The following is a 13905-nucleotide window of genomic DNA, read 5'->3' on the forward strand; positions in this document are numbered from 1 at the left end:
TTATTTTGAGACAGGGTTTAAGTAGCCAAGGTTGGCCTCAAAACCTGCTATGTAACTCAGACTAGCCTTGAATTTATGACAGTTCTGCTTCTTTCTTCTAGGAGCTGGTTTTACAGGTATGCACCACCATACCCAGTCTGTTTTTAGCAAACTATTATGTAATGAAAACAACAAAACTATGTATCCACAGGCTGGTGCTTTGACAGGAAAGACCAAAATCATTAACAGTACTTAATCTAGTGTTCCAAAATATAAAAACAATCCTTGTTTTATATGCTGCTCCCAAAGCCCACTTTAAAGGTCACAAACCTCTGATAAATTAGTAAGAGAGTATAGAAATTAGGAAGCCTTAGGCAAAGAGAAGCACATGCCTTTAAATTCCACTCAGATTTGGGCTTTCAACTCCTAATTACTACACTGTATGGTGAGCCTTCCTTCTTCAAAGGCCACTCATCTTATACATATATCTTCAAACTCAATAAACTTACCCTAGAGGATAAGCAGCCCGAGCAAAAAGGAACGCTTGCAAGGCCAATGTGAGGATTGCAAGGCAAATGTGAGGACTTAAAAAAAAAATTAAGATTTATTTTACATGTATGAGTGTTTTATTTTGCTTGCATGTATGCATGTGCACCATAGGAGTGCTTGTTGTCTACAGAGGTCAGAAGAAGGTATCAGGCCCTCTGGAGCAAAATTCTGTAACAGTTATGAGTTGACACGTGGGTGTTTGGAATTAAATCTGGGTCCTCTGCCAGAGCAGCAAATGCTCTTGACCAGTAAACCATCTCTCCAATCCTGTGTGAAGGCTGTCTTTCCCTTTTTTTTTTTTTTTTTTTTAAATGATAGGGTTTCTCTGTGTAACAGCTCTGGCTGACCTAGAACTCACTTTTGTAGACCAGGCTGGCCTTGAGTTCACAAACTGCCTGCCTCTGCCTCCAGGGTGATGGGATTAAAGGTGTGCCACCACTGCCCGGCAGTGTCAAGGCTTTCTAATTCTAACTTTCCCCATGATTTCTGCCTAGATTTTAGTCAACTCAACAGACCTCTAAGGTGCATGGCAGAAAATGTGCAGGCATGATGCTATACTGGGCATTTCACAAGGAAGAGAAGTAAAGAGAACCTCAATTCAACAGACAAGACTCAGAAGCATTTGTAATGGTGATGAAGACACTGCCTAAGGTAGAGCTTCTGGAGGCCCACAGTCCTAGTTTCTCTACAAGTCCCAGAATTCAAAGTCCTACTCACCTGGGTAGTGATGAATATAGGTTGTGATGCCACAGCGGAGTTAGACACATGATTGGCATTCTGCATGACCTGGACAGGTCTCAATACTGGTTGAGTAACCATTGTTCCCAGTCCTGGTGCTGGATTCTGGGTCAGAATGAGTGGCTGACCACCTTGTTGAACCAAAGTATTACCAGCTAAAAGATAACAGGCAGGCAAAACAAGGGAAAACAACAAGAAAGGGTTGTTAGAGTACTGCTAAACGTGTATTCTGTAAGAAACACTATAGGTTAAGAAACGGTGTCTCAGATGCCAAAATTACTTAGGTCCCACTACTCATCTCAGGCTTAATGTCACCAAACTCACCAAAACTTAAGCTTCCACTCAGGAGGCAGAGGCAGGCAGATCTCTGTGAGTTCAAGGTCAACCTGATCTAAAAAGTGAGCTCCAGTACAGGCTCCAAAAGCTATACAGAGGGGCTGGAGAGATGGCTCAGAGGTTAAGAGCATTGCCTGCTCTTCCAAGAGTCCTGAGTTCAATTCCCAGCAACCACATGGTGGCTCACAACAATCTGAACTGATATCTGATGCCCTCTTCTGGCCTGCAGACAGACACACAGACAAAATATTGTACACATAATAAATAAATAAATAAATATTTTAAAAAAAGTTATACAGAGAAACCCTGTCTCAAAAAAACAACAACAACAACAACAACAAAAGCAAAACAAGTAAACCCTAGCCCTAAGCTTCATGCAACACTAGTGCTAACAGAAAACAATGGGTCAGGGCTCTGACCTCACCCACATCCTGATGAAGGCTGGAAGACACTAGCTCCTCGCTTCACACTAACGACTTCTCCTCAGTCAGCACAGCAAAGATAAGACTTTCTTATTTTAGAAAAAAAATCTATTTTTAAGAAGGTAATTTGTAATTTGTTATTAACTAATCCCCTTACATTTTTTTTTTACAATTGTTTATTGTAAATGTGTGCTTGAGTATCTGCTCATGTCCCCTATGTGGAGGTCAGAGACAACGTGTGTGAGGCAGTCCTCAGGCTGGGTGGCAAGAGACCTTTACTCATCAAGCCATCTTGCTGGCCCTAAATTTATTTTTGTTTGAGAAAGGGTTCAGGTAGTATGATTCAAATAACATCCGACATTCTTCCATAGGAAATACCCTGTGGTGGTCTGGGTAAAAATGGCCCCTATAAGCTCACATGATTGAATGCTTGGGTCACAGTTATGAACAGTTGGAGGATTGGGAGGTGTGGCCTTGTGGAAGGAGATGTTTGTTGAGATAGCCTTGTTATAGCCCAGATTGGCCTCAAACCAGTCAATATTCCTGACTCAGCCTCCTAAGTGCTGGGATTACAGGTAATAAATGCATAAATCTTATCCAGCACTCATTGTAGCTCTTTATAAGTGAAATATCAATGTACCTTTTATAATCTATTGTCAACACATTAATCAAACAATGGGAAGTATAATAATCAAAACTGTTAGATAGAAGCTGGGTAAGAAGGGAGGTGGTGGCACATGCCTTTAGTCCCATTACTTGGGAAGCAGAGGGAGACAAATCTCTGAGTTCAAGACCAGCCTGGTTTACATAGTGAGTTCCAGGACATCCAGGGCTACACAGAGAAACACTATCTCAAAATAACAAAAACAAAAAACCAAACCAAAACAGAATGTTAGAAAGGGGTGGAGATGTAGCTCAGTTGGCAGAGTGCCTTCTAGCATGCATGAGGCCTTTGGTTCAAACACCAGCACTACACAAGCCAGGCTTGTGTTACATACCTGTGATCAGGCATCAGTGGGAAGGAGTTCACAGTAACCTGTTGCTATAGCAAGTTTGAAGCCAACTTGGTAAACAAGTCTAGGCTCAAAAAAACCAAAATGCATGTGTGTACACATCTGTAAACCTATCACTTGAGAACAGAAGCACAAACATCAGGAATGCAAGGCCAGCCTCAATTAAACAGAAATTTCAAGGCTAGCCTGAGCTACATGAAATCCTGCCTCAAAATCAAAATAGGGGGCTAGAAAAAAGCTGGCTCAACAGTTAAAAGAGCATTTGTTGCTCTTGTAGTGGAGGTTGATGTCCACTGCTACCATCTTCTGTTGGAGGAGATTCAATGCCTTCTTCTGACCTACAATGGCTAAAGGCAATGCACATGGCGCACAGACATAATACACATAAACTAAATAAACTAACCAATTTAAAAGACAAACAGCCAGGCATGAGGCACACGTTTTTAAATTCCAGTACCTGGGAGGCAAAGGCAGAGTCAGATGCATCTATGAGTCCCAGACCAGTCTAGTATACAGAGTGAGTTTTAGCCAGAGTTGCATGGTAAGATCCCCCCATAAGAAACAACAAAACAATTAAAGCTATTAGCACTAAGATGACAAGATAGTCACTACTACATACAACAAGAAAAAGTAGGGGAAATGTAGAGACTGTATGAGTCTATTTTTGTAAAAAGCCATCACTACACAGTATACAAAAGTGTATAAAAGTAACATTCACATAAATGAACTACAAATAATCACTTCCACATGATAGTACAGTTAATTCCCCCCTTTTGACTTTGTTTCCTAGATTTCCCTATTTTCTTCTCTCTCTTACTCCATTCTTCTTTAAAACAAGGTCTTGCTATGTAGCAGGCGAACCTTGAACTCACAACCCTGAGTATCATGATCACACACAGGTATGCACCAATGTTCCTTCACACCTTGCCTGTCTCTAAGATTGTGTTGTTTTGTTTTCTGAGAGAGTTTCTCTGTAGCTCTGGAGGCTGACCAGGAACTCACTCTGCCACCCAGGCTGGCCTCCCTGACAATCACTTATTTTTATTTTGTGTGCATGTAGAGGACAGTGACCAGTCTCAGGTGCTGTCTGTCTTGTTTTGGTTTTGGCTTTGAGACAAGGTCTTTCACTGGCCTGGAACTGGATGAGAAGGCTAGGCTAGACAGTGAGCCCCAAGGATCCACCAAAACTTTACATGGGTAATGGGACTCTAACTCAAGCCCTCGTGCTTGTGTGGCAAGCACTTTAATGACTGAGCCATTTCCCAAGCCCCTGCTCTTCTTGATCTGTTAGAGGTCCTAACTCAGGGCTTTGTCATACTATGCATGTATTCTGTATTCTAACTGAGCCCCACAGATTATTCTTAAAGCAATAAATGGATCTCTAAAGGAAATAAAATGCCTACTTAGGGGGACAAAGCAGAAGAAACCAAGTTTAGGGCTAGCCTGGGTAGTTTAGGTAAACTCTACTCCAAAACAAATACTTAAAAGGGGGCTGGCTGGAAAATGGAAATGTACCTTAGTATGAGTGAGATCTTATATTCAATTCCCAGTGTGTGTGTGGTGGGGGAACACGTTCAGTTCCTAACCCCCCCACACACACACACACAGAGGAAAGAAAAAAAAATCAAAGAACATATGTAGCACATGTCTTTATTCCCAGCACTCAGGAAGCAAAAGCAAGTGGATCTCTATAGGTTTGAGACCAATCTGGTCTACATACCGAGTTCTAGGCCATCCAGAGCCACATGGACCCTGCCTTTAGAAATAAACAAGTACAGTTCTTTTAGCAGTACAATGAGCCCATGAAAGCATATATTGCTATGAATCCTATATAGAAAGACTGTCTCAAAAAAAAAAAATACACACACAGAGACAGACAGACGAACAGGTTAAGTTTTTAGCAGTACAACGAGCTCATGAAAGCACACACCACAATAAATCCTCAAATGGAAACTGTCAGGAATCATCTCTGGTGTGTAGAAAGTTACCAATAATGAAATACAGCTTGGGTATTGGTGGTACAGGTAGAGGCAGGAGAATTAAGAGTTAAGGTTAGGGGCTGGAGAGATGGCTCAGTGGTTGAGAGCATTGCCTGCTCTTCCGAAGGTCCTGAGTTCAATTCCCAGCAACCACATGGTGGCTCACAACCATCTGAAATGAGGTCTGGTGCCCTCTTCTGGCCTTCAGGCATACATGCAGACAGAATATTGTATACATAATAAATAAATTTAAAAAAAAGAGTTAAGGTTAGGGCTGGAGAGATGGCTCAGGAGTTAAGAGCAAGCTTTGTTCTTATAGAGAGCCCAGGTTCAATTCCTAGCACCCACATGGCAGCTGACCACCATCTATAATTCTATCTCCACTAAGAAGGCACCAGACATGCAAGTGACATACAGACATACATGCAGGCAAAACACCCACACATATAATATATATATTGAGTTACTGGCTAGCCTGGGTTAAATGAGACCCTCTTTCAAAAGAACCAAACCAAACTAACTAAATTTAGTTTCTCTAATCAATAAAAGACCCTGAAAATGGTGTTCCTTCACCATCTCATCCTAGCAGAAACCACATCTTCTCTTTAATATCAAGGTGCCAACAATCACAGAAACCTCTCAGAGAAAACAGAACATGAAGCTGCCCTGGGAATACTCTTAACCAAATGAACAGGATTCTTCTGATTTAAAGAGTGTGTGTGTGTGTGTGTGTGTGTAAACAAAACCAACCAACAGTCCCAGATCTCTAGAATAGTCAGCCAGCAATGTTCAATTCATCTTTTTTATTACAGAATTATCAAGCAAGAATCCACTGACCTGACAAGACACAGCATCAAGCCAGCACTGACTGAAGAAATACAGTACCTACAGTGTTCCTTCCACACCAAAGAACAGTTCCTAAAGACATCTCCAGCTAACACAGTCACCACAGGACTACCAGACAGTCAGCTGCGAGGCCATTTTCATTCTCTCAGACCTCTATCCCCAGAAGACTTTCCCAATAATCCCACTTACCATTGTTGTTGGCAATTAGTGTGACAAGAGTCTTCTTTGCACTGTCGCTGTTCTGTGCCCCACTGCTACTAACAGTAGTGGATGTAGAGAGGTGCCCAGCAACAGAAGCATGGGCAGCAATGGGCACTGGAGCTGAGATTGGCTGCTGGCTCACAGAAACTGTGGGGAAGGGAAGGCATAGTCACTTGGAGACAGGAACAGATGACACTAAAGGATTCTGTTTCTACTCTTCCCTCTTTACCTTGTTTCACTAGTCAAAAAGTTTCCAACTTCACTCAAAATTCCAACCACTGATGTGATTTTTCCTGTCTCTCAGGCTATCATTTATACACAATCTCTTTGGTCTTCTAGTAGTCTACGAGACTACTGCTACCATAAAATACCCTGACAAAGCAACGCAAGAGAGAATGGGCTTTTATGGCTCACAATTTCAGATTACAGTTCATCACTGTAGGTGGCGAGAGCTGGGAGCTGCTCATCACGCTACACTGAGTCTAGAGCAGAGAACAGTAAATGAGTGCATGTCTGCGAGTGCTCACTCACTCACTCCACTCCTCAACAATTCAAAATCCTCTTCCTAGGCAATGATGCCACCACAACGGGTGGGTGGGTCTTCTGACCTCAATTAATGTAACAAAGATAATCATCAACAGAAAGTCCACAGACCAACCAACCTAATCTAGTCTGTCGATTCTAGATTGTGTCAATTTGACAAGTAAAACTTAATAATAATGTAAGTAACCATAATACGTTCTTTGTCTTACATTTCCTGGCTAACTAAGTTAGGACACTGTAGGGCTGGAGAAATGGCTCAGCAATTAAGAGCACTGACTGCTCTCCCAGAGAACCCAAGTTCAATTCCCAGCATCTCACACGGCAGGTACAACTGTCTGTTAACTTCATTCTAGGAGATTCAACGCCATGGGATTCTTCTGACCTCTGTGTACACCACACATACATATGGTACAGACATGCATGCAGGCAAAACACTCATACATATTAAAAAAAAAATCAGCAAAGTTAGGTCACTGACCTCTGAAGCCTGACTTTCTATAGCACTACTGTATCTTTAGGTCTCCTAGATGTACCATCACCACTACTAGAATTTATAATCCTCCAAGACAAGCCACCTGTAAAACCTGTACTGTGTCCTTTTTCAGCCTAAATCAATGCTATCTTCAAGTCTCAAGGAAAGGAAAGACAAAAAACAAAACAGAACCCCAAACTGGTATAATTTAGGAGAAAATACCTACTTTGTGAATGTAGGGTAATCTAGAATTTTTCCCCTCATATCAATGGTAAAATAGAAGGTAACAAATCTTAATTTATAAACTGACCACTAAGACAGACACAAAGGATCTTTTCTCGACTCACAAAGGAAACCAGATTCAAGCAAACAACAAATGCACTGTGACTGGGGACACAATCAACTCTGATGTGCACCACTTTACAGCCTTGTTCATGGATGCTTGGTAAGAGGATATTTGATAAATATTAGTTAATCAATTCTCTCACTGTTTGGAGTGAATTCAATAGATTTTCACAAATTTTATGAAGAAGCAGGCACTCATATGCTACAGCATGGAAAAGAAGGTAATACCAATGCCATAAAAAGGTGACCTTGGATATCCATATTCCTGCTCGCTCGCTCTCTCTCTCTCATTCATGCTTGCCTGTGCACACACGCTCTCTCTCAGCAGGGTCTCACTCTACAGTCCCTGGTTGGCCGGGAACTTATGTACCTCCAGCTTGTGGTCTCAAGCCTCCCAAGAGCTAGAATTATAGGTGTGAGCCACCATGGCTTTCTCTGGTTTACTTTTTTTTTTTTTTTTTTTTTGGAAATAAGGACCCATGTATCTCAGGTTGGTTTCAAACCTTTTGTATAGCTGAAAATGACCTTGTGTTTGTAATCCTTCTGGCTCCACCTCCACTGCTAAGATTACAGGTATGTTCCACCACCCCGGCTTATGTGTTGGGTGGAAACAGGGTTTAGACAAACACTACATAACTGAGTGATACCCCTAGCCCTCTCTCTAGATTCTTAAATTCTTTCTCTAAAATTCAATATAATTAATGTAAACAACAACCTAAGAACAAGAGTTTTATAGTTACCTGGTGTAGTTTTATCCACTGAATTGTAATCTTCTACTACAGAGTCCTCAATGACATCGCTGATTTTCTGCCATGGCTCCAGTTCCTCCTCCTCACATTCCATAAACAGGTCGGTGTCCGCCATGCTACTAGAAAGGAAAAAGTAAGACAACGATCTAGAATTGCAGAATCAGTTTTATACCAAGTGAAACATCTGTTTGAAAAAGGGCATACTGTAAAATAGGCTAGCCTGGCGCTTACTATGTTGCCTACACTGGTCCTCAACTCAGGGCAATCAACCTGCCCCAGCATGCCAATTGCTGAAACAGTGTGCGCCACCATTTATAGCTGCAATCATGCTCATGACTTCATCAGTAACCTACCCTCTCTACACTACCACCGGATCAAAGTGACAATTTTAATCCTTGACTATTAAAATCCTTTCTGCAGCAAAGTCTGCAATAATTGGACTTGCTACAGAGAAATGGTGTCTCGAAAAAAAGAAAGAAAGAAAGAAAAAAAGAGGGAGAGAGAGGGAGGGATAAAGGGAGGTATCAGAGGGCTCAGAGTAAGATAAGTAAGTACAATGGCATTGTAAATATAGGTAAGTACAGTAGCACTGCAAGGACAGGGATGAACTATTTAGTCCATTATAAACTATTTTCCATCAATACTGATTTTTTTCTTATTACATTATTTATTCAGTGTATATATGTATACATGCCACAGGATACATGTGGAGGTGAGAGAACAACTTTTAGGAATTGATTCTCCCCCACCACATGGGTTCCAGGAGTCAAACTCAGGTTATTAGGCCTAGCAACTGGTACCTGAGCCATCTGGCCAATCCAACCCCAACTTTGTTTTTTTAAAGATTTATTTATTAATTATGTATACAGCATCTGCCTACATATATCCCTGCAGACCAAAAGAGGGCACCAGATCTCATTACAGGTGGTTGTGAGTCACCATGTGGTTGCTGGGAATTGAACTCAGGACCTCTGGAAGAACAGTCAATGCTCTTAACCTCTGAGCCATCTCTCAGCCCACCAACCCAAATTTTTTGAGACAGGATCTCTCACTATGTAGTACTAATTTGCCTGGAACTTGCTATGGTCTTGAACTCACAGAAAGCTACCTGCCTTAGCCTCCCAAGAGAGGACTTAGAGGCATATGCCCAAAATAGCACGCTATAAATGACAGCTAAAAGGAGGCTATTGAGTGGGGGGAGTTGAAAGAGACAAGCAGGGAGGAGCTAGGAAGATGGGGAAGGACTTGAGTTCAGTCCCCAAAACCCACATGCAAAATAAAACAAAACATCGAGTGTGGTGGTGAGGTACTCTTAATCAAAGCACTGGGGAGGAAAGGAAATGGCAAATCCCAAGGCCTCGCTGGCCAGCCAGCCTAGACTAGCCAAAACAGATGCCTCAGGTCAGAGAGGACCTTGTCTCAAAAAGTAAGGTGGTAATCAACTGAGGGAAATACCTAACTACACACAGACACACAAATCTACCTATCATCTGCTGGTCCCTGCCCATGAATACACACACACACACACACACACACACACAAATTTTGTTAGAAAATGCCACAATGAAGCCTAAACCTAACACTGTGATTTAAATATGTTTAATGTGTTATGTACAGTGCTTATGACGTATGCAAAGCTCTCCAACATACACACAAAATTGTGTTAAGATACTATTTAGTAACTGTAATGGTTAGGATTTTTGTTTTGTTTTGGAGATAGTGTCTCACTATGTAGCTCTGGAAATCACTATGCAGACCAGGCTCCCCTTGAACTCAGAGAACTACAACTATTTCTGCCTCTGAAGTTCATGTCTGACTCAAGTTAGTTTTTTTTTTCTTTCCTTTGCTTTGGTTTTGCTAGACAGGGTCATCTCTCTATGTAGTCCTGGGTGTCCTAGAACTCACTATGTAGATCAGGCTGGCTTAAACTCAAGAAATTCACCTGCCTCTGCCTCCTGAGTACAAAGATTAAAGGCGCTCCCCTCCATGCCCAACTTTGACTTGACAGTTTTGTCGCTAATACCATCTAGAATCATATGAGAACAAAGTCTCAGTGAGGGACCGCCTATATTGGGTTGGCCTGTGTGTATGTCCTGGGATACTTTATTTCAATTTACATATAAAATGGTTTTGCCTGCATATGTCTGTGCACTGTTTGTGTGCCTTGTGCCGTTGGAGGCCAGAAGAAAGTGTCAGATCCCCTAGAACAAGAGTTACAGATGGTTGTTAGCCTCCACATGGGTGCTGGTAACTGAACCCCAGAGCTCTGAAGAACAGCCAATGCTCTCAACCAATGAGCCATCTCTCTATATATCCCCCTTAAATTAACTGATGTGGCAAGACCCAGGTCACTGTAGGTATCACCATGACCTAGACAGGGAGTGCTGACCTGTATAACTAGAAAAACTGAGTTAACAGTGGTTAAGAGTACTTTCAGAGGACCCAGATTCAATTCCCAGTACCCATATGGCAGTTCACAACTGTTTGTAACTCTAGTTCCAGGGGATGTGGCATGTTCAAAGAGACATATATGCAAGCAAAAACACCAATGCACATAAAATAAATACTATTAAAAAAAGAAAGAGGGCTGGGGAGATGGCTCTGTGGTTAAGAGCATTGCCTGCTCTTCCAAAGGTCCTGAGTTCAATTCCCAGCAACCACATGGTGGCTCACAACCATCTGTAATGAGGTCTGGTGCCCTCTTCTGGCCTGCAGACATACACACAGACAGAATATTGTATACATAATAAATAAATAAATATTAACAAAAAAAAAAGAAAAAAAAAGAAAGAAAAACTGAAGAGAGTACACGCAAGCAGGTGAGGTGAGCATGTATTTATCCACTTCTCTTCTGTTCTTGACTGTGGACATGATGTGACTAGCTGTGTAAGTTCCTGCCTTGACTTCCCTACAATAATGATATGTTAGAACCTGGAATAAAGAAATAGTAGGCTGAAATAGACCTAAATAGCTTGCTTGCTTGCTTGATTTATTTATTTATTGCTTTTTCAAGACAGGGTCTCTCTGTAGCTTTGGAGCCTGTCCTGGAACTAGCCCTTGTAGTTAAGCTGGCCTTGAACTCACAGAGATCTGCCTGCCTTGGCCTCCCAAGGCTGGGATTAAAGTCATGTGCCACCACTGCCCGGCCCAAATTGCTTTTCAAAAGATTTACTTTGGAAATCAGTGGTGGCACATGCCTTTAATCCCAGCACTCGGGAGGCCGAGGCAGGTGGATCTCTGTGAATCTGGGGCCAGCTTGGTCTACATAGCTAGGTCCAGGATAGCCAGTGCTACAGAGAAACCCTGAGTCAAAAAACAAACAAAAAGGGGCTGGAGAGATGGCTCAGTGGTTAAGAGCATTGCCTGCTCTTCCAAAGGTCCCGAGTTCAATTCCCAGCAACCACATGGTGGCTCACAACCATCTGTAATGAGGTCTGGTGCCCTCTTCTGGCCTGCAGGCATACGTGCAGAAAGAATATTGTATACATAATAAATGAATAAATATTTAAAAACAAACAAACAAACAAAAAGATTTACTTTGTATGAGTGTTTTTTGTCTACAGGAGCACCCATGTTTGTCTGGTGCCCAGAGGTCAGAAGAGAAAGTCAGATTCCCTTGACCTGGAGTTATGGATGACTGAACCACCCCGAGTGCTGGGAACCAAACCCAAGTCTGTCCCAAGAGCAGCAAGTGCTCTAGTCAAACTCCTCTCCAGTCTCTAAAGGGCTTTATGTCTAGGTATTCTTATCAAAACAGCAGAAAGGAAGTTATGATTACTGATTCTTCTTACTTTTGCACTGCCATACTCTAATCTAGTACGAAGCACTAGGAACTCTGCAAACTGTTTCCAGGACCCGAGAGCCTACTTTTAATTTGCAAACACTGTCTACACTATATGTCTCTTTCAGAACAAAGCTTTTCAACTCTGCACTACAGAGAGCTGCTGCTGCTGCGCCCTCCAGGACGAGCTGAGGAGGAATGAGTTTCTTTGTCTTGAGATGAAACTAATACTATCCTCAACGCTCACACAAAGCCTTCATTTGGAAAGGGTATCAGTGTCCTTAGCATCTTCACACTTTCTGCACCAAATCCAGAAGCCTGAAACAGCAAAACAGAACAGCCAATGAAACCATTCTGTATCAGTATATAAACTTGACAGCTGTACTTTGGGCAATGCCCAATAGATGGCATTGTCTCCTTTGAAAATGATCCATAATGTCTCAATGAGACAGGGACAGTCAGAGGAGCCCAGTTTCGAAACCTGTTTTAACTAGTAATGTCCTTAACTTGATCCTTGGAGGCCTCTAATCATCTATTTAATTATGCATGCCTTCTCAAACCAAAACTACAAAGGTAAACAAAAGAGCAAAATATCTAAAAATATCTAAAGGATTACTTAAATTCTCTCATTCTGTTTAACATATATTAGACAATGCTAGTCAGAAACTGAATTTCAGAAATCAAAAAACAAAACCACAGACCTGGCAAGATAGCTGGACTGGTAAGGACAGCCCACAACCCGGCCTGACAACTTCACTTCATTCTCAGCATCCACACACTGGGGAGGACAGACTCCCACAAGTTGTCCCCTCCCCCCCTTCTCTCTCTCTCTCTCTCTCTCTCTCTCTCTCTCTCTCTCTCTCACACACACACACACACACACACACACACACACACACAGAATAATGGTAAAAAAACAAGAAATATATACATTTGAGCCAAATATTACAAAACACACGACTTTTTATTTGCCAATATAATCCCGGTCTTTTTACTATGTAACTTTATATTGTACAACCTTCTTGCCGTCAAGAACCCAGAAAAGTGGCAAGTACAACCTGGACAGAAGCCTCTGCAGATGTTAAAAGGACACTATTTCAAGCCAGGCAGTGGTGCTGCAGGTCTTTAATCCCACAACTCCAGTGGCAGAGGCAGGTGGATCTCTGCGAGTTCGAGGCCAGCCTGGGTTATAGAGCGACTTCTTTCACTTCAGCATGCATAACATTTAGGGGAAAAGAGAGGCTGTAGAAGGAACCAACCTAAATCAAATACTTGTTAAACTTTAAAATTAGCATCCTTCCTGGAGCATTCCAGTTTATCATCAGGACTGGGGTGGTAATTAAACTGAGGTCAGCAGTGGGGTGAGGAAACGAGGACTCCCTGGCACTCTGTGGCCAGTGAACCTAGCCTTTGAGGTGTGAATCCTAAGCCAGTGAGAGGCTTTGTCTAAAAAACCAAGGAGGATGGAACTGATGAAGTGGTCAGGTTAAGACCGCAAACGCTCCCACAGAGCACTCAGTTCAGTTTTCAGTACCACGTCAGACAGCTCAACCAACTGTAACTGCAGGAGATCCCATGCTTCTGCCTGCTGGGAGCACTTGCACTCATGGGCACACACCTGCACGCACACACCTGCACACACACACACACACACACACACACACACACACGTAGTTACATCTGTTTTTTTTGTTTTTTAAAGGCACTTTTGGAAAGACAGCTAAGGTTGTCCTTCACACACATGCATATATATAACCAAGCACATACATCCACACCAAAAAACTTCAGCAATATGATAAAATGTTCCATTTAAGCTGGGCAATGGTGGTGCATGTCTTTAGTCCCAGCACTTGGGAGGCAGAGGCAGGCAAATCTCTGCTGATCTACAAAGCCAGTTCCAGGACAGCTAGGATTGTTACACAGAGAAAACCTGTCTTGAAAATCAAAAACAA

General features: G+C 42.2%; 1 protein-coding gene across 5 annotated transcripts in view; it reads right to left on the reverse strand.

The window, feature by feature from the left end:
* The window catches only part of Pogz (pogo transposable element derived with ZNF domain), a 59579-nt gene that overhangs the window by 20862 nt on the left and 24812 nt on the right, over positions 1-13905 (reverse strand). For 4 of the 5 annotated variants that reach the window (XM_085678018.2, XM_087897788.1, XM_087897786.1 and 1 more), the window contains exons 2-4: positions 8164-8291; positions 6052-6210; positions 1246-1421 (exon numbers count right to left, since the gene is read on the reverse strand). In XM_085678018.2, coding sequence (XP_085534144.2) covers positions 1246-1421; positions 6052-6210; positions 8164-8287 — 459 coding nt within the window. In that variant the 5' untranslated portion in view covers positions 8288-8291. The remainder of the gene's footprint in view (positions 1-1245; positions 1422-6051; positions 6211-8163; positions 8292-13905) is intronic. The other variant, XM_087897787.1, reaches the window with a different exon arrangement.

The sequence above is a fragment of the Myodes glareolus genome, chromosome 17 (assembly GCF_982192425.1).
Source record: "Myodes glareolus chromosome 17, mMyoGla1.1, whole genome shotgun sequence".
Lineage (NCBI taxonomy): Eukaryota > Metazoa > Chordata > Mammalia > Rodentia > Cricetidae > Myodes > Myodes glareolus.